The 20,484-nt window shown below is 39.6% G+C and overlaps 2 protein-coding genes across 4 annotated transcripts in view; one reads left to right on the forward strand and one right to left on the reverse strand.

Annotated features, from left to right (window-relative positions):
• Positions 1-674: 674 nt before the first annotated feature.
• On the reverse strand, positions 675-3,101 carry zmp:0000001268 (CYTL1 domain-containing protein). Its single transcript, XM_040032217.1, has 4 exons — positions 2,764-3,101; positions 2,482-2,526; positions 2,103-2,249; positions 675-1,446 (listed from the first exon to the last, which is right to left on the reverse strand). The coding sequence occupies exons 1-4, from the start codon at positions 2,914-2,916 to the stop codon at positions 1,402-1,404; spliced, it is 390 nt and encodes a 129-aa protein (XP_039888151.1). The 5' UTR covers positions 2,917-3,101; the 3' UTR covers positions 675-1,401.
• A 2,246-nt stretch (positions 3,102-5,347) lies between these two features.
• Positions 5,348-20,484, forward strand: part of stk32a (serine/threonine kinase 32A) — a 64,486-nt gene continuing 49,349 nt past the window's right edge. For 2 of the 3 annotated variants that reach the window (XM_040032218.1, XM_040032220.1), the window contains exons 1-4: positions 5,348-5,672; positions 6,630-7,140; positions 12,014-12,069; positions 13,961-14,112. In XM_040032218.1, the coding sequence (XP_039888152.1) occupies positions 7,089-7,140; positions 12,014-12,069; positions 13,961-14,112 (260 nt within the window). In that variant the 5' untranslated portion in view covers positions 5,348-5,672; positions 6,630-7,088. Of the gene's footprint in view, positions 5,673-5,702; positions 7,141-12,013; positions 12,070-13,960; positions 14,113-20,484 lie in introns of those variants that run through there. The other variant, XM_040032219.1, reaches the window with a different exon arrangement.

The following is a 20,484-nucleotide window of genomic DNA, read 5'->3' on the forward strand; positions in this document are numbered from 1 at the left end:
CATGACTGATGTGTGTACCATTGTGTGTTTTTCCATCCATGTATGCTTTTACTGCAATGGCAGTGCGTTTGGAATCATGTTGAAAAATTAAACCTCTCTTGAAACCTAGTCATCTTCTTTTTTATTTGCATGGCTAGAGACATAAGGAGAATACATTTTTGGACAACTCAACTGATTTAACTTCTATTCTTAGGAAGCCAGCTTGCATCTTCTTCTTTCAGCGGCTCCCTTTAGGGGTTGCCACAGCAGATCATCTGCCTCTATCTCGCCCTGTCCCATCCTCTTCTGTCACACCAACCCTCTGAATGTCCTAGAAAACCAGCTTATATATTACAAGAAAATGTGTCTTATACTTAAAAGTATAAGAACTAAATCACCAGTTTTGAATAAATCAGCTTGTTTCACACAGTAGATAAAACAGAGGGATGTTTGTTTCAAAAATGTAATGACTTATGAAGTGAAAAAGACCGGTGCACTGTCTTACTGGGGCACAAATGATATTTTCCTGCTATGGCAAATGAAAATGACGGTTGCAGATACCTCACAATCCTTACTGTTGCATGTCATGTGTTCCAGTTTTGACTGTATTTAAAACATGTAAGGCACAAAAGAATTACTGTGATATTTCCATCGTAAGATGCAATAAAGCTTACTGCTGGATCATGCTGGAGCTTACTTTTAATACCAAACCTTATATTGTGCTGCAAAGTCCATTTTACACATTGGGAACATATAAAAGCAGAACAGTCACACCTCAGTGTCAATTTAGTAGCTTGTTTGTGGCTATTACAGATGTTTTTAAAGACGACAAAAGCAAGATAGAAGTGTCTTGGCTGACAGATCTTTTACTTGTCTGTTACTGTTACTTAAGCGCTGCCCTAATACAGTCAGTATGACCGCCACAATGCACTATGCAATATGCTTATCTGGCACCCTGTGTGTGAAAAAACCCCTGCAAGAAATATAATGAATGCTGTCTTTTATCACATTTGGCAGATCAAAGGTACTCAGAAGGCTCAGTTTTAATTTGCTTCCATAGGGGTTTAACTCATTAGTCAGCATTAAAAGTTTTTGCATAATTATTCAAACAACTGTCTATCAACCAAAAATGTGACTATATTCATTCTATAAGAAGCCTGTGTAATATTAAAAAAATAATGCATCTTATTCTGTAAAATATTTTGCTTTATCATCTGGTTGGTAATAAATGTCATTACAAAGAAAATGCATGCTTATAACATCAGAATCACAATATGGTTTACTGAGGTGATCTCATACTCATGTCTTCCAGGTTTTTTTTTTTTCTGTCATTACTTGAAGAAATAAAGAATGTCCACTGAGACTCTCGCTGTCTATCAACGTTCTCGGTGAGCAGCTTGAAATATTTCAGCATCCAGGATGTCAGCGCTCCAGGGCAGAGCAGTCAAAGGCTGTGAACACCAAGTCCTATGAAAACAAAACACACCATGGGACACCGGTGAGGGAGGTGTGAACATTTTAGCAGTGACTTGTTTTTCACTTGATAAATAATGTTTGTATATGCTTTATGTAAGCCACAGCAGAAGGTTACCTTTCTCTCTAATGTAAGTGAATTTACTCTGACCCTTCTCTGAGGCATTGTGGCCTCGGCTAGACGGGCAGATCAGTCATGTCAGGACACCAATAGCAGACCCAGATGGGTCTGACATCACAGATCAGGTGAGTGGGATCAAATGCTCACAGAGCACAGAAGGTTATTCATAATCTGCATCATAAACCCTGCTTAATCCTGCGAAATCACCAAGTGAGTGACCCAGTAAACAGCAGTTAGTTTGAATGCATCTCATCACTGTTAGCCTGTTTTCAGTTTATGAAACTATATCAGGTGCATGGGTGAGTTAAAACGCAGCTCAGTGACTACATATTCAATAAAAATCTGGTTTAATCAGAGCTATACGTTTGATCTTAACTATGAATTGTAATTTACTTTATGATGTTTCTAGAGTTTCCAGGCAAAAATGCACTACACCACACTTAAGTCCCACAAGATGGGATGTTAATATCTGATATATGATTGAGTATGGCACAGTTTACACTTATTTAGACAGCTTGTCTTGTCTTACCCCGTGGCATCTCTCTGACATGATGATGAAGAGCTGTCGCATAGTGACACCCAGCTTCCTTACGTCTCTGGTGTAAGCACAGCGGCGCTGTCGCAGGCCCTCCACCATTTGGAGGTAGGTGCTCATTTTGTACATCACACAACCATTCTGTCATGAGTAACAATTAGTGTCCCTGCGCATGATTTACTGCAGCTAAAGTTTGCAGTCAAAATACCACATAAGTGAGCGTCAAAAATGCAGGGACGGCCAGATTACTCAAAACAATGTGTGTAGATCATCGACAGAACGGAGAGCGCAGAAAACATTTTCTTTTCGGAATGTTATATGGCAAAAATCATGCCATTTTATTATTCTTTTTTAATAATAAAGACATACTTACATGAACATCAATGTAGAGATTTGGCATGCGTGCCATGCAGTAACTCTGGATGAAAAGAATGACAGCTATCAAGTCTCACAGATTTTACAACCTTTCCCGACTTTCCATGATTTCTTTGAAATGAAATCATGTTTCTTGTGTCACTAAAGCCAGCTGAAATAATATACAATTATTTATGTAAAGTACAGAATCTTTATTATTTACAAGTTTTTAAACAGTTAGAATAGTTATAAAATACCACTTAAGTGTAAAGTAAAATAAAAAATTACCAAGCTGACTTACAGTCTCTGGGTCCCTTTTCAAATCTGCTGCCCACTGGGTGAGGTCCCGGGCCATGCTCAGCACCTTAGTATAGCATGTTGGAGGGTAGAAAGGGTAGCTCAATATCAGCGGCATCAAAGATGAGATAAACAACACGTGTTTAAAGATCGCCATGACTCACTGACACCTAGTGTACCAGCAGAGCTTTGGTTTGGTTGTGTGACCAACGCTCACATGGAGCCACGTATGCATCTGGATGGATTTTAACACACCCTTTGTTTACTCCAAAATAACTGTGAAGGAATGACAGGGGAAGATCCTTTGTGATGCAATAACGCAGATTTGCATGCATTGTGTGCATTTGAGTTCAGCATCGATTCTCCTCTTCTAATGGATACAAATTTAAAATAAAGTAAAAGATACAACTTTGAAGTTGTATCTGCATTACTGCTCAGTAGCTAGAAAACATTTTTTTTTATTGTTATATATGAATCTTTAGAAACAGTGTTTTTTTTTCACTGACAGTGATAACTGTTGGGAAATGAACTACAGATTCTGATTATGTGTAGCATTTGGTAAGTGTTCTCTCCACCACAGGTGATACATTTTCATACATTTTTTTATGTCAACAATTTTTATTTGTATGATACATACAAACTGTGAAGCTAACTGCACACTATGAATTTTCCAACTCAGCATAGAGTACTTTTCGCATTAAATTGGCGCATGTCTTAGTCTATATATATGTTTTTAATATCTTCTATGCAGGAGGAGAGGAGTCCAGATAGTTTAGATGTTGAATATCCCAATGAAGACATTGAATTAGTTTTCCATTAATGGCTGGAGCATCAGCTTCACAATGATTTTTTACTAATTGCCTCATCAGAACTAAACTAAAATACCAAATAAACAAATGAATAAGTGAAGAAGCAACAGAACAAACTCTTCTTTAACAAGCTAATGTAAGAGCTAGTGATGGACTTTTAAAAAAACATCACTATATATTACAGGTTAATTTAGAAAAAAAGCATCTGTTTATGAATATGGGAACAAGTGGGTGTTAATGTCATGTGTGGTCATACCAAATAGCTTCACTGCAACAACTATCAATTTTCAAAATATAAAGCAGATGAGTTGTACACTTTTTTAAAGCTGGCATATAACAGTTACTTAGCCTAGCCTTGCCAACTACCCTTGCTGTATAAAGTTTGACTGCTGTTAGGCAACAATCTCATTTTTATCCATTAGATGGGGCTAATTTCACAGACTTGTAGGCTCTATAGTTTCTGCATAAAAGTTCTGCAAAAAAAAAAAAAAAAAAAAATCACCACTCCTCTATTCAAATCTGTATCCAGTATAAATGGGCATAACAATGACAGCTTCCCTTTTCCAAATAAAAATCTCCCATTTTCACTCACAAAACTGGGAAAACAGGGATGCATTTTATGACCTCAGGCATGTTATGTAGCTTGACTTCATCTCTGCCCCTGTGTGATCTGAGCCTGCCGTTATTCATCACATCTAAAAAACATGTAAACTTCCCAATGCTGTCAAATGCCCAATAAGGGACTGGCCTGGTTTTGAATGATATCTGCTCCCACTTCATAGCGTGGGGCGATCTTGTCAGTAAGATGGATGACCAACTCTGAGCGTCTTAGCATGACGGGCATAAAGAGGAAGTGCAATGTAAGCATGTCTTGCATGCCCCAGTCCCACTACTCAGCCATTCTCCTCTCGACCTTGGCTTGCTCAATTAGCAGGGGGAGGCAGGAAATAGTGCAGTCCTGACTATGGATGGATGTGTTTTACAGTTAGTAGTTAATGGCTGCAAATGTTAATATATAATCAGTGGCTGCACTAAAGAACTATGGCCAAAAGGAAATCCAACTGCATTGCAGTAAGCAACATACTTCACATATTTAATGAAGATCATCATCTACATCATCATGTATAGGTAAAGATGTAGGTCTCTGCATAACTATATATTATAAAATGTGGAAAGACTGTCACTACCTATGTGTCTGTTCTCACAGGTAGGCAATAAGAAAACTTATAACGCTTTTGACTATTCAAGAATATGAACTCTGTATTGATAGCTGGCATGAAACAATACAATAAAGTACACTAAGATCTGCACAGACTCAGAATGGAACACTAGAGGGACATTATACATGGAGAATTATGGACGCTAATTACTATTTCCATATAATTTTAAAAGCTATTATGGTGCAGCAGGCTCAGCTGGACTATAAAGAGACTTTCACCTGGGGCACCTGGTGGAAACAGTTCTGGTGCCAAGAAGTGGTTACAACTTCTTGTCAACACAGTATGAACACTGACTCCATGGTGGCAACTATAGGGAAATGAGCAATATGAGGCAATTTCAAAGTGATGGTCTATACAGTAAGAGAAGATCAGCATTGGGTGATTTTTAATAGCTGAGCGGGGGGGGGGGGGGACTGAATAGGAAATCTGATTTTTCTTAATGTGGAAATTCACTAGAGAAGTATTAATGAGTAAAGATTCGTGGAAAAAAACAGAGGGAAACCTCAGCCCCCGCTACAGCAGCCCACGAAACGTGCCTCTCTCAAGGCGCACGCGGGTGGCCAGCTCTTGAACAGGAGGTCAGCCGCTCATCAGTGTAAGCAGCCCAGTAGCAGCAACCCCCCCCCCCCCCGCCGCCAAAATATCTGTGTTTCGTCGGCTCTGTCGTCTGTCCTGTTGTCCTCCAGAAGCACAGCGCAGGATTTCGCATTGTCGGCACATCCCGCAAGTCACGTCTTCCCGTGTGGTACCATTTGTTTCCCGTGGCAGATGTCCCGGTGCGTCGTCGTCCGAACACGGGACTACAAGTGATGCTTTGAGCAGCACTGTTGCTCTTCACCTCTCTGCAGCAAAGCGGACTAGAAATGGTCCTATGCTCAACTAAGGTAGGTAGGTGCCCACGGCTGTCCTGCATGGAAGCGTGGGGATACTTTATATTCAGCGCATGCTTTCCTATTTGATCAGATAAGGGCTCCCGGCACAATGTCCTCTGCGGGGTGCTCAGCACTGCGGCTTCCCGCACTACTTTTTTGAATATTTCATATTTACCCAAGAGGGACATTCACCTTCGCGGTGGTGACCTTATCACGCAGTCTCAGGATGACATTCATTAACGGGCTTCCCCAAAGGACTGCATGCAGGCAGTTTACCTACATATCACATTTTAGACCCTCGTTCTTCCTGAAGATACTGACAGGCACTAAAGCGTGACATTAAAGGATTTAATGGAAAACCACTGAAATATGATACGATGTGTTAGGAAATTATCATGCCATTTAATCACTTCAAGTCACTTCTTTGCAACTCATAATTGCATTGTGCATAACTGTTCTGTAAAAACTGAATTTTTCTTTTCTTTTCTTTGTGGAAAAAAAAAAAATAGAGAAACTTTTGAAATCTCCTGTCCTAAAAAGGCATCTGAATGGATTCCATTCACAGTACATAACACCACCCTAAATCAAGCCTGCAGCTTTTTTGCTCTTAATGGAAAAAACCTTACCATTCATCACACTTGCACTGTTCTGTGGGATGTGCTTATGATTAAAATATTTAAATTCAATTATTGATAAATGATGGGATAAGTAAAGGAGGAAGGAATGAAGGGGTAGGAAGTGGAAAAGAGATCTGGATATGTAAGAAATGCAAATAGCAGTTATTTTTTTACCTCTTTCACTAACTAAGTAAATTTCCTAATCAAGCCTCAGCGAGTTGTTTATGTACTGCTGCTATTAAAGTTTGTTTATTGGTATCTTTAAAGTCTGCTGCCTCTCCCCCCTCTTCCTTTCTGTCCCGCCTTCTCTCACTCCGATGGTGGTGTCATGTTTGCCTGCCTTCCTGCACAGGTTAGACTCTCAGTCATCAGAGGGTCAGAGGCAGAGGCACATCACCCACCTGCCTCCTGGCTTGGACGAGCTGCCGGTCTGCCTGCAGTCGCCTGAACAGCAGCGAAGACAGACAGGGAACGTACGCTGTAGTTGTGCTGCCTGTGTGTGTGTGTGCGTGTGTGTGTTTATGTGTGCGTGTCAGCACTTCAGTGCCTTTAGTGTTTTCCCAAGTCCTTCACTCTCTGTGGGCGCGTGTATGGATCCAGTGATGTGTGGTTGTGTCGAGGTGGGCAGTTAAGAGGAAGACGGGACCTATTCAAGTCAGCAAAACGCAATCGAGCACGTGAGGCTGTCTGTGTGTATGTGTGTGTGTTTGGGGCCAGTTGTTGACCAGGCTATGAGTGAGTCTCAGAGGGAGAGCTGTTCGGTGCTGAGTTGAGTTGAGCACAACAGGAAAAATCCACAAGAGAAGCAACCATGGGGCTTGGCCAGTCCAGCAAGGCTCCAGTCACAGAAGACACAGATGAGGGTGAGTATTAAACCTTTAAAATAGTTCTTGTTTCACTTCTTTTCTACTTTTAGTGTCTTTGCTTTGAGATTAACATCTAAACGAAACCAAAGACAGCAGAGGATGGGAGCAGGATTCACCACCACTGAGTGATTGGCTTAACCCGTCTTTTCTTCAGCTTTTTTTGATGTGCAAAGTTGTTTCCATCCTCTTTCCAAGATTAAGAGCACTTACAGTTAATGCATAGAAGTGTAACATGCTGATTAGGTCTGCAGCCACTCCTCATCAGTAAGGAAAAAGAGGAATACCTCTTGATATACAACTGTTTAGCTTTAATATGACCACAACAGTGTATATATTTTTTTGCAAATATTCTTATAGTTAGGCGTACAGGAGAGAAAAACAAAAGCTGTTTACTGAATGCCAAAGACATTCATCTGTTTTTTTCTTTAATTCTTTATTCTTTACATCTATCATTATTGATCACCCAAGTCTTGCATGGTTAGGAATTGTTTTTCTTTTTCAGGCTGATTGCAGTCAAGGGAGCCTTTGATAGGACTAGTACTTTAACTGGGGAAGCTCCTGGTTTGAATAAATTTTCTTTTTCTTTGTGTCCTGAGTAGATAATAGTCTGTGATGTTATTGATCTGAGTCAGTCTCGGAAATTAATTCCACTCTGGCGGAACCCCAAGGCCTTCAAAAAAGTCTGTGTTACATGAGTCAGTAATTTAGTCAGAAGTGGAGTGGTTTTTCCAGGTTTTCTTACCTTCTTCTCTATATCCAGTATATCAGGTGATGTGATACATTTGTGTCTTTTTATAAAGTTGCAGACTAAGGCTGCATTTAGCCAAAGGTTTAAGCCAGGGCAGGATGCTACTCTACTCTCCTAATTATCATTAGAATTTTAGAAACGTAGCTATTATGCGACCAACCAGAGTCAGATTTTTCACTCTGGCCCACACTCTCTAATGAAATCTGTTGTTTTCTCTTTTTCAATCGAGGCAACCTTTATCAAAGATCAAGTAATTATTCATGGTTAACCCTGATGCTTAGTCATCTCGTGTGCTATTCTGGAAATGTCATTCATATCGGAGCTCCTCTGGACTCTCGAGTTAATGCCATAGTGTACCTTCTTTGACACTTCTCTTTCTCACGAATAAAGCGTGGGTTATGAAGCGCCTTGAGGCGACTTTTGTTGTGATTTGGCGCTATATAAATAAAATTGAATTGAATTGAATTGATTTCACTGAGAGAGGGTGAATATAAAACACATTGTTGAGAAACATTGTTTTGATTTTTTTTAATAGCCCTGCATCCTCGAAAAAAAGTCATCCCGTCACTGATGAAAGTCCCGTGAGCGACAGGAAGAGATAGGTGTCCCTTACTTTACTTTTGTATCCCCTCATTGCTCTATACTGTCTAGATTACCTAAGATACCTGAAACCCAGTGTAATTAGGGGAACAAGGGGGATATTAAAGAAGGTGAGGAAAGATTATTGGAGAGACAGAAAAGTGAGAGACTGCTCCACATACAATGGTACAAGTTGGGTTTTTTTGGGGTTTTTTTTGCATGGCTTAAAGGTAGGGCAAGCACGACTTCCAATATTATTCGACCTCCTAACCTGCCAAGAATCTCCACTTCTAATCTTTTCTTTTGACAATGGTCCGCATGTTAAGTATACATAATGTGCTTGCTGCTTTGAGTAGCAATAAAGATGCAAATTGAAGTGTCGCTTCATGCTTCAGAAGCGTCAAAGGTCACTGTGAGGTGATACCAGTCACAAACCAGTTTGTTTGTAAAGTGAACATTTATAAATGGTCATATTTCAAAATCTTAGACTATCATTGTGTGTCAGATAAAAAAATAATGTGTTGATTCTCTATACATTACACCTGTATATAAAGAGATAAATGATTTCTCGTTTATTCTGTTGTTAGCCTTAAGGGAGCTAACAGTAGTTTGGAACTTCTAACACTGCCAACAAATATCAGGCCCAAGGCTTCCTGTTGTGTCTGTTGTCACTGTTTGCACATGCAGCTAATTTACATTTAAAAACCTATTAAAAAACTAAATAGTTGCTAGATAACAGCTGATGGTTTCAAAAGTGCACTTAAATAGATGCAATCTGTTGTTTGCTCTCAGTTCATGCAGCTGAAGCCTGGTCAAACATGATTGGTCAGTGCAGCCCAGACTGCAAACGGAAACCAGAAACCTTCCACTTATCTACAGGTTATTTATACTCACATGCAGAGATTTATGGAGATTAGTAACTGACACAAATGAATGTGAGATTGCGCGCTTAATCGAAATACGCAGCTATGCAAATATAGATATATTTCAGTTTGTGCCATTTTCATGTGCATCCCCTTTCTTTTTCCACACTCAACCGCAAATGCATTTAAAGCAACAGTAAGAAAACGTAGAAAAAAATAGACATAAACTAAACACAAACATTTTTTAAATGTATTTTTTGCTCATTGATAAATCCGACCCTGTAATCAATTTATCTGTGGAATAATCTGTTTTCTGTGCTGGCGTCAGTGCATATTTTCTAGCTTACACTCAACCCATATTAGGTGATTTACACAGAGGTGTGTGCATGAAGGTGAACTCTGTCAAGACATGTTTATCTCCCCTGGGGAATGATGGGTGTACTTCATGTGTCCCTTATGACACGTGCACGTGCTACCTTGTGCAATCCGGAGACTCTAGTATATTGATGAGTCCTGTTTACACCTTCCCGTACTTTAGTGAGATTAGAGCAGACTGACCAGCTGATTCTGTTTCAGTTGTCAGAGCAACTGTTCTAGAAAAGGATGATATTTGAAATGTTCCCAGCCTGGGCACACTCGGACCGAGTAAGAAAGAGTACGTAGCAGTCATGCTGAGAGTGTGAGAGACTGTGCGAGGCTCAAACTGACCAAGCGTGATTATTTCAATCCAAACTGATAAGCACATGTCAGTCAGATTCAAATTGACTAGCAGATGAGTGCCAGAGTCAGTCACATGACTTCCTCAGCTAGTTTAAGTCATGGAAACGCTGTCAATTTGCCAATTCCACTCATATGCAGACTTGAATCATTACATGCTCTGTTACTCATGTGTCCATCACATTAAACCATTCAAAGCACTGCTAGTAAATTATGAGTCTCCACCTTGCTCTCACAGCCTCTCTTTCTGTGTCTGCCTTTGTCTCTATCGCTCAATCTCTTGCTCTCTCTGTAGTCTGTCTGCTTCCAACCACGATCACAGCTGTCTTTCTAAAAAAATAAAAAAATAAATAAACAAAAAGCATAAGCTCAGCAGAAAAAAATGACTATGTTTACTAAAAGCGTGGCTTTATATGCTGAGTTCATGCAAGTGCATCAGTATATCGGCTGCTACAAGCATGCATGTGCATCACAAAGCAGACCTCATATGGAATAGGTTGTGTAAACACTCCAGTGCCGATAGTGTGAGACGAGGATGTGCCAGATATACGTGACTAACAGAGCATAACATTAACTGTCACATCCAATACATCTAGTGACTGCAGGCTGAGTGAGTGCGTGTACGCACGGTACACTGCTGCAAAAGAGGCAGGTAATGTTTTAGGTCAGCGCTATATGTCAAAAAGCAAGCGTGTTTTTTATAATGATTGTGAATGCAGCCGATAATTCACGTGCGCGTGCCTCTTCCCTCTGTCTGTGTGTGAGTGTGTGACCACGCTCGCGCACAGACAGATGAGTGGAAAGAGTGGGCAGCAGCTGTTCCATCCTCGGGGAAACAGCGGAGAGGGAAAACCTTCTGTCCTGGTTGTCATGACAGCAAGAAACAAACATCCCCATCCGGTTCCAATTGGCGATAAATGTTGCTGATAAATGGATACTGAGATATGGAGTTAAGCTGCGGTTCAGGTTGCGTCTGTCTTTGTGTGTGGATGAGACACAGGGAGCGAGGGAAGGACGCAAAAGCTGGCAGCAAAGAAGCAGAGCTACTGAAATGCTTAGGTTGTCTGAAATGGGTGTTTAGGAACAGACATCATATCAGACATCTTTGTGGCTGAAGGTTATTTCATTTCTCTGTCACATTAGAAACCTGCGACTTCTGGTTGCCCGGGAGACCTCCATCTGTTTCAGCATGACTGGTGCATTGTTCTAAAATGAGCTTAAAGCAAACCTCACAGTGAACCTACTGTAACTGGTGTGACACATGCAGGTTTTTGCATTTATAATACATCAGTGACCTAGTTTTAAAGGATGCACACTTGTAATTTCACTTCCTAAAGGTTTGTATCTGCCCCTAAGTTATTTGCAAGTAGTTCACTTTTAGTCCTCCAGGAGCAAATTCATGAAGCTTTCTCAAGCACAGTTCTTATCATGTTTACTAGCCCACCTATCATGAAAACAACAAAACAGAAATGCTTTAGAAATCTGCCAAAAACAAGCTTTGAATTTTTTTTTATAAAACAACAAATTTGGAAAATTCTGGATAACTACAAATATATTTTAGTATTAAAAATAACATTTTAATTTAAGAGTGTTCGCATACTTGTGGCTTAACCTTTACAGAAAAATAAAAAAAGTTATTTTGGTAATTGTCAATACTGTAAATTTAGGGTATAAACCTTACAGGTTGTGATCCAATGACTTTCATGAACACAGCTCTGTAACCGAGGATACAATGTCATGCCACAGATTCATTTTGATAGTGAATGAGTAAAAACAACACAGGTGTCTAACTCAGGTGTCTTAGCTGAAGAATTACTGGGGTGATTTAAAGAAATCCCCTGTCACAAATCTATAACACCATCTTGTTACAGTTACATACATAATATTTTAGGTCTTAATTTCTGTTTTAGTTTTGTGTTGATTCTAAGAAACTGTTTTTTTTTCTCCTTGTTTATGCCAACAGTTAATTTCGACCATTTCCAGATCTTAAGGGCAATAGGAAAAGGGAGCTTCGGAAAGGTAAGTTTCTTTTCATAAGAAATTAGATGGAATATAAACCCAGATTAGCTGGAAACAACAGTAAAACACACACACACACACACACACACACACACACACACACACACACACACACACACACACACACACACACCTTGTTCTGGAGTTGCACTATCTGTCTTTGTTTTGTTTTCTTGCAATTTTTGCACACTTGCACTTTATGTTGTCCTGTGTTGATTGTCTGTTATATGTACCGCCATGGTCTTGGAGGAGCGTCTCGCTTCACTGTACACTGTACCACTGCACATGGTTGAAATGACAATAAAGCCACTTGACTTGACTTGACTCAACTTGACACCTTGACAATACACACTTCCAGAAGACTGGTGTTGCTTAAGATGTCGCCCAGCCAATAATTTGAGAGAAAACTGCAACAACAAATATATAATGGAACTATAAAACTATCAATTTTATGATTGGATTATTGAAATGTAAAAAATCAGTCACAAAATGAAAAAAAAATAGTTATTACATATAAAACTAAGTCTGTGTTTGTTGTGACAGCATGCAGGCAAACCTCTCAGGTTGTTCCTAAGTTCCATGTAATCCTAGACCTGCAGCCACTGATTAGTGTCATGGCTTATTAATTTGCTAATTTTCTACATTATTCACTGTGAAATTAATGGCCATTTTAATTCCCTAAAGCCAAAGTAGATGGATGTTTTTTGACCAATAGTCCATCCAGTTTACCGTCAGATTATCTGATAGAATCTGCACAATGTAGAGGCTGAAATGAGGAAAATTTGATGTTTTGCTTACAAACTGATAACAAAACTAATAATGAATTCTCAGTATGGCCCCCATTTTTCTTTCAGCAAATCAACCACTTGTTTGAGTTCTGCATGATTTAATTTCCTCTAAGCACAGAGCACAGCATGTTGTCGTAAATAAAACCACACCCCGAGACGTGGTAAAAGTTTTAACAGCAGCACCATGTTAAGCCAAGTGCCGCATAGTAATTCACATCAGCACCTACGGTACATGTAAGCACATATAGAGATGCAGGCACTCCCATGCACATGCAATAACCTTCACACACAACAGAGACCCGCACAATATCGACACTGTGTCCAGTGACAGATAAGCAGTCTAATCATAGTAGATGGCAAGCTGTTCAATGGGAGGAGTGATGTGATCAGGGTTTGGCTGATTAACTGTGCCAGCTGGTCCGCAGATCACTCTCTTAGCAGCAATCACTGGCTTATTGACGCTTGTAGCTCAGACAAACATGACAACAAAAAAGTGTAGTGTTATTACAACTCTACATGTTAATAAAAATGCATGTGTTTCTCTGTTTGAGTCGTCATATACCGTCTGTATGCATTTGATACACAACAGCAGCTTTTCACATCGTAATGGGTTGTTATATTCCGCTGTTTCTTTTTGCTGGATCATATAATTAATGCTATTTATTTGAGAAAACTGACTGCATTCCCCACTGACACACACTAGCAATTCTAATGAGTGCTAACCTGATGTTTCCCATCTCTAAAATGCTAAATATGCTGGTGTGAAAAGTTAAACATCTTAAGAGGGGATTAAATTCTTGATCACTGGCTTAAAGACAAATCTTTTCCTCCCCAACTTTCCATCCAACCTTTTTTGGTAGACTGTGTTTCTGGTTATTGCAGAAGTGTTTCAAATGGTCCACCTCTTCCTTTGTTGGTGGAAAAAAAAAGTTTTTAGATAAGTATGGATGAATGATGGAAACATAAGTCATACTGTAAATTTGTTAGTTTGAGTATTTTTAAAAACAGAATGCGGTTTTTTGATTCATATCACAAATAATGAATTAATAATCAACAGGAATTTACCTTACGCCATGTTGTCACATGTGATCTTGTCACTTAAGGTCTGCATTGTGCAGAAGAAAGATACCAAGAAGATGTATGCCATGAAGTACATGAACAAGTTAAAATGCGTGGAGCGGAACGAAGTGAGGAACGTCCTCAAAGAACTCCAGATCATGCAGAACCTTGAACATCCTTTCCTGGTCAACTTTTGGTAAGTCATCATGCTGTAATAAGTGCAGTTGTGGTCAGAAGTTTGCATGCACTCATTATGGGCAATGTCATTGTAATAAGCATGCATCAGCACACATCCTTAATGACTTTGAACAATAAGAATTGGGCGCACAAGTTTAAATTCATTTTGGATTTTCTCTAAGTCACAACGATACATTTTACTTTTATTACGTGATGCTTAAGGTTCTGCAGTGTCTTTTAACTTGTCAGGGCCGATTACAACTGGTAGTTGCTCTTTGCTAGCATAAAAAGGATTTGTTTGACAGCACTCATTGGATTGACCAATGCACAGAACAATGACAATGTCCAAGGAACTCAGTGAAGATTTATCTATATTTTATATTTAATCAAGTTGGGAAGGTATTTTAACTGGAGCTTTTTCCAAATGAGTGCCGATTCCAAGACTGAGCGCAGATGGGTGTTTCAACAGGACAATGATCTCAAATACACAAGTGGATAAAGCATTCTTATATTAAGCTTACAGACTTTTTCCAAAGCTCCGACCTGAACCCTGTTGAAAATTTGGGAATTATACTTAAAGCTGAGTCCATGCCAGGAACCTGAGCAGTTTAAATGCTGAAAGAATAGTGGTCAAATATCCAGGCAGAGTTCTGCCAGACACTTGTTGAAGGCTACCAAAACATCTAGTCAGGATGCAACATTCTAAAGGCGATCTAACCAAATAAGAGTGGAGGTGCGTGTATATATTTTGAGCCTGTATACATACTTTTGATCCAATGTGGATAAGAGAAATGATTTCAAACTCGTGCATCCAATTCGTCCTGCTTAAAGTCGGTAAAGATGCATGCTGTACAATCATTCCACCCTGGTAGAAGAACATTTCAAAGGCATCATTAAAAACCCCAAATTACCATGACATTCATGCCCATGATTAGTGGATAGAAACTTCTGTAAACAACTGTATTTAGATGCTTGGTTGGATCTTACTTTCATTCTGTATGTGTGTCTGATAGATTCATGAATGCATGAATGAATCTTCCCAGGGTCATTTCTGTCAGAGATTTTGGGGACTCTGACAGAAATGTGTTGTTGTTGTTTTTTTAATTCTGGCTCAGAGTGTATTGAATTTAGCACTAAGTGACTTTAGCAGAATACTGCTGAATTCATTAAATATGTACACAAAAGGCTGCTGTGAAATTATGAATGCTTTCCATTTCAGCAGCTGATCTCAAAGGCTTGTGTTTCACACTGGTTATTGCCTTCAGCTATAAATGCCCCGTCGTTGGTTTAGTAATGCATTCTTTCTCACTCATTTATTTTATATGGTGACTGGATCCTATCAAATCAGTAAATGCGCAGACCCAATGAAAGAGCGTCATCAATTAAACAAAACAACAAAAACAAACCCTTTTTACACAGTCTTGGAGTGAGCCTGCAGATTCATCCAGAAAGCTGTTGACCACTGAAGAACAGCAAATGTATCTCCTCTCTTGGCAGCTTCCCACTTGCCTCACCGCATCTCGGTTTGAGGAAATCTTTTACTCGACAACTGTACAAGCTCATTCAAACTGGGAATGCTAATCTAGGATGACTCATCAGGTACCTTTAACCAGCCATTCGTCATAATTTGAAAGCTTTAGAGTTTATTGAGCACCAGGAATCGTACTGAAGATGCCTGATAAGTATAGCTTGTTAAGTTTTCTTCTGAAAGGCGTCATTAATTCTTGATAAGCACTCCCACACTGCAACGTTTGAAAGGAAGCCACCCTGGTCTTCTGTCAAGCTGAGAGGCAGAAAGATGTCTTTCCAAAGACGAAGAAAAACAGCAACAACACACACAGTCTGTTTTTTAAAGATTGAAAGATAGTTGTTTGTTCAGTTCTGTTACAATGATAGTGATGATTATTATTATTATCATTTCCTCTTACATATTTTTTTGATTTTAAGGTATGTCCTTCTGAACACTTGTGAGGTATCAGGTATTTTGTTTTCTACTCTTTATCCATTGTGTCACTTTTATATAATTGATTACTAGTTTGGCAAAATTAATGCTTAATTTTTAATTACCTATATGATGGAAATAAAAACCTACTTTGGTGAGAATGAATAACAAGTCATTTAAGCACATTTTTTCAAAAAAGGAGAGGAGGAGAGGATAGATGGACACATGGAAACAGAAAAAGAAAAGAAGACACAGGCAGAGTGCAGTGCAGTCTGTGCAGTGTACGGACTCATCAGACAAACAATACCAGTGCTTGCTTTCTTGCTTGATTGCATGCTGTGTTGGATGAAAAAAAAAATTGGAAGTTAATGCTGTTGGCAGTGTAAGCCCCTCAGGGTGGGGTTGATATCCTCTAGAGATGTGCTTGGGTCAGCGCTATGCCCACTCTCTTTCTTTCCCTCCCTCTCTCTCTCTCTCTTTCATGTTGAGTTGGCATAAGTTATGATTGTCCTGAGGTAAGTGCTCAAGGTCAGAGAGAGGGAGAGATTACCTGCAAGCGTATGAACTGCACTGAGCCAGTTAGATGCAGAAAGCTGCCTCCTGGCTGTCCTCTCCTCTTCCTCTTTTCAGTCACCTCTTACGTGTCTTCTCTCACCTCTCCTATTTCACTCCCTCACCACCTGCTATACTTCCTTTTTGCTCCTCTTGCTGCCACTGCACTTGCGACTGGGCATTGCCTCAGAATGTCTGGAAACTGGGCAGCCAAACTGCAATGCATTTGAGAGACAGGAGTGAAAACAAAGCTATTTATGCCATGTTATGCATTTAAAATGTAAAAAGTATTGGTTTTGATCGCACCACAAACAGTAAAGCAGCCAGTTGGGCACGAAAGTCATACATTGTGGTGTCAACCACTCGTTGGCATTACAATCCTTTGACTAAAAGGGAAGGGATACTGTACAGTCATGCTGCGAGGAACACAGAGAGGCTGCAAGTTTCAGCTTTTAGGCTTGCTGCCTGTTTAACTGTGGATTTAGCATTCGATTTGTTTGTTGACGAGGGTATAACACAGAGGAAGAACTTTTTTCAAACAGCTTGTTTGTTGCTTAGTGTATTGGAAATGTTGAGCACTGGTTGCGCACTCGTTTTGTTTGTGAGCAACACTAGCCTCAAGCAGAGAAAGTCAGTCATGCAGTAATTTTGACTGTTGTGGGCTTACTTTAGTACTTCAGAAGTCTCCATAATGACATCTAGGGCTGATCCAATATCCCCGCAATAATACTGGTATCATTTTTTACAAATTTAATAAAAATGTCATATCGCTGTATCATTGCTATAGCAATGCTAATTCGCACAACAATGAGACCAGCCCAGGCATGTCTGAGAGCCAGAGCGGCCTCTGATGGCAGTTTAGTTGCTAAGAAGGGAGCTACTTCAATAACCTCCAGCAAACCACATTATGCTGCAAAATATGCAAGAAAATTGTTCCAGCTACAGGTGCAAACAACAAACTTGTTTCACCACTTGAGGCAAGAACACACACTAATGAGTACAGTCAGCCTACGAAGGAGGAGATACTAGCACTAGTTATACTCCATATGACAGAAAGGGCAAACAGTAGGCGGAAAATACTGCTGTGGTTACGTGGTGGAAAAACAAGGCTTCAGGCAGCTGGTTAAAAAGCTCAAACTAAAATGTAACATCCCAGGCATAGATAATATTTTTCAGTTTTATTAAATGACAATATCGTGCAGACTCCTGAAGAGTTACAAGGTTAGGCTACTGTACTTTAGATATTGAAGTGTTTGTCGGTGATGTTACAATTACTTAAAATTTCCAGGGAAACAGGCTAGGCCTTAGGCTATGTCACTGGAGATAATGTTGTTGTTTCTCCTGCTGGCACCTCGTTTCAATTACGAACTGTGTCATCAGTGACAGAAGCTCATGGGAAAGAAGAAAGGAAAATGCTCTTCATTTACTTACACTTACACCTGTAAGTTGCCTGCATCAATAAAATGTTATTACAAATTTAATACCTTGATATAAAGTTTGACCTCTAATTGACATTGCTAAATTCTGGAACCAATACCTTCATGATATAACATGCCAATTATAAAAAAAATAGTTGTATAACAGTCAAAGGCAGAAAGAAAGAAGTACATTAGCAAAAGTCTGAGACATTGTGAAGTAAAAGCTTCATTTGCTTTAGGGAGTCCCTCTTTTGCATTATGTAATCTTACTAATGCACTAGATTTCTATGCAGAAAAAGGCATCATTCATCATTTCTCATTCATGTGCATCTTTGTTCTCAGAAGCCACGATGTCCTCCCACACACACACAGAAAAAGGCAAAAAAGAGGACTATTCGTCTAAGAATCCTTATATAAAAGGTTCCGCAAACCAGACACATTGTATTCTGCAGAACTACAGTCTGCTTAGAAACAGGATGCATTTTAGAAGATTGGCACAACCAAAGAAAAGCCCAGCTCCAGACTCGAATATCACGATTACCGTAATGAGGCCTTCTTGAACGTCAGGTACAAACAGTATCCTCGTGTATCTGCGAAATTTGTGTGTGAAATCCTCAATTTACTTTTAACACTGCAGCCATCGCTGAATGCTTGAAGGCAACATGTCAGCATGTCAATTATTTGGTCTTCAGTCAAGGTGACCTGAATCAGAAAATATGATAATCAAGCACGGTTGCTGATTCCCTGAAGACTCAAGCACACAAGTAGGAAAACCTGCTGATAAAAAAATGCAAAAAAAAAGTTAGTTGATTAATATTTTTATCATTTGCTAAATTATTGAAGTAGTATTTCTTATTGCTTGTTTAAGTGTAATAGTTTATATATTTGAGGGCAAGAATTTAGCAATGCACTTCTTTTTTTTGTATGTGCTGAAGGAGCATTAGACGCAGACTGATGGAAGCTGTCAGTCACAGGGAGGTGTTGGAAGATTGGGTGGGAGGAAGGTCGGAGGGCTGTCGGCATCGATCCCGCATGTCACAGTCTGAGCGGTTGACTGTCTCTGCCCATTTCAAACAAGGTGTGGTGGTCAGATTAGACGTGTGTGCATCTGTATAGTATTTATGTCTGATCACTATAATTGCATTACTCTGTGGTGAACAACAAAGTCCTGATTAGGCATTTTATCACTGAGATTCACTGGTGTGGTTGTTATGCTGCGGGCATTCAATAGATAAATGTTAATGAGCAAAAATCACTCAGCAGTTTAGAGGGAGTTTTAGTTCATTAACTTCACAAAAGGTGCATGGAAGATGGATTACTGCAAAGACCAAAAGTCTGTTGTAAGTGCTTCAATATTAAATTTAGTGTTAGAAATACAAGTGAGGCAGTGGCTATATTATTTTTCTTTTATTATTTAAGTATGTACTAGATGAGAGTTTCATTCAATACCGTATAGAAATTCAATTCAGTTTTATTTATATGGCTCTGATTCAACACAAAAGTCATCTCAGGGCGCTTTATATTGTGATGAAAATATAAGGCCTTTGGAAACTGCAGCATATTCAGTATTATTTCATTAACTGTGTAGCCTTACATGTCATAACTGTTACCTTTGACAGAGGGAAAAGGGAGTCTTTTTGTAAGGACACGTTACCATTAGGTTGTGAGCCCCTGTGGTTTCTTCCATTACTAAAATGGCCCGGGGTGTCTTTGCTTCTAAAAGCTCCATGGCGGATGCTCTCCCATCGGACCGGCTGCCTGGAAGCCACCAAAGGGTCACATTGAAATGCATGTGTGGCACAGTAGAGCTAGGCACAGAAAGAAAGAATATTATGGAGGTGGGAGCGGTTAAAAGACAAGCTGAGGAAACAGAGAGAGCTAGCGCGCCACAGAGACACCAGGCTCGATGCCAGAAAAGCGAATGAAAAGTTTTTCACAGTTTCAACGTAATGTACAGGTGCTAATCTGCAGCCTGATGACTCTTGGCTTCTGTCAGCCCACAACTGTGGTTGAAGCATCAACAGCGTTATTTGCGTGTGGATGTCTGTTCTTTCTGCAGGTGCAAAGGCAAATGGAGACGGGACTCCCATTACTGGCTGATTATTTTCCATTTCATTCTTGTACAGCTTTTCATCTTCATGCCATTATGTTGTTTATGTCATCCATTATTAACAAGTTTTGTGAAACTTTATCTGTCTAGCTGCTATTAATCTAGGATACAACAAAAAAATGTGTTCAGAAAAGAAAAAGCAAACAACTACAGCTGTGATTGGACTACCACTTTTAAAAACAAGGTTATTTAGAAGGGGGGGGTTCTCTAAGTTGTTAGGATTGTTTTCGTTTACATACAGTGATCAGCGCAATGCACAGTTTTAATATGAGACAGCGTCAGTGGTAACTCAGGTAGCTTCTGTGACCCAGACTCTACCTGTGGCAAACAACATAATCAGTGCCATTTCTAATTCATTTTGACAGCAGT

The sequence above is a fragment of the Simochromis diagramma genome, unplaced genomic scaffold (genome assembly GCF_900408965.1).
Source record: "Simochromis diagramma unplaced genomic scaffold, fSimDia1.1 OVJJ01000216.1, whole genome shotgun sequence".
Taxonomy (NCBI): domain Eukaryota; kingdom Metazoa; phylum Chordata; class Actinopteri; order Cichliformes; family Cichlidae; genus Simochromis; species Simochromis diagramma.

What these genes read in the sequence shown, in the direction of transcription:
- zmp:0000001268 (XM_040032217.1), bottom strand. Translation starts at nt 2,916, where the DNA reads ATGGCGATCTTTAAACACGTGTTGTTTATCTCATCTTTGATGCCGCTG. An exon ending in ATCTCTACATTGATGTTCAT is followed by an intron (nt 2,250 to 2,481) that starts GTAAGTATGTCT and finishes TACTCATGACAG; the next exon opens with AATGGTTGTGTGATGTACAA. An exon ending in TGTCAGAGAGATGCCACGGG is followed by an intron (nt 1,447 to 2,102) that starts GTAAGACAAGAC and finishes TTGTTTTCATAG; the next exon opens with GACTTGGTGTTCACAGCCTT.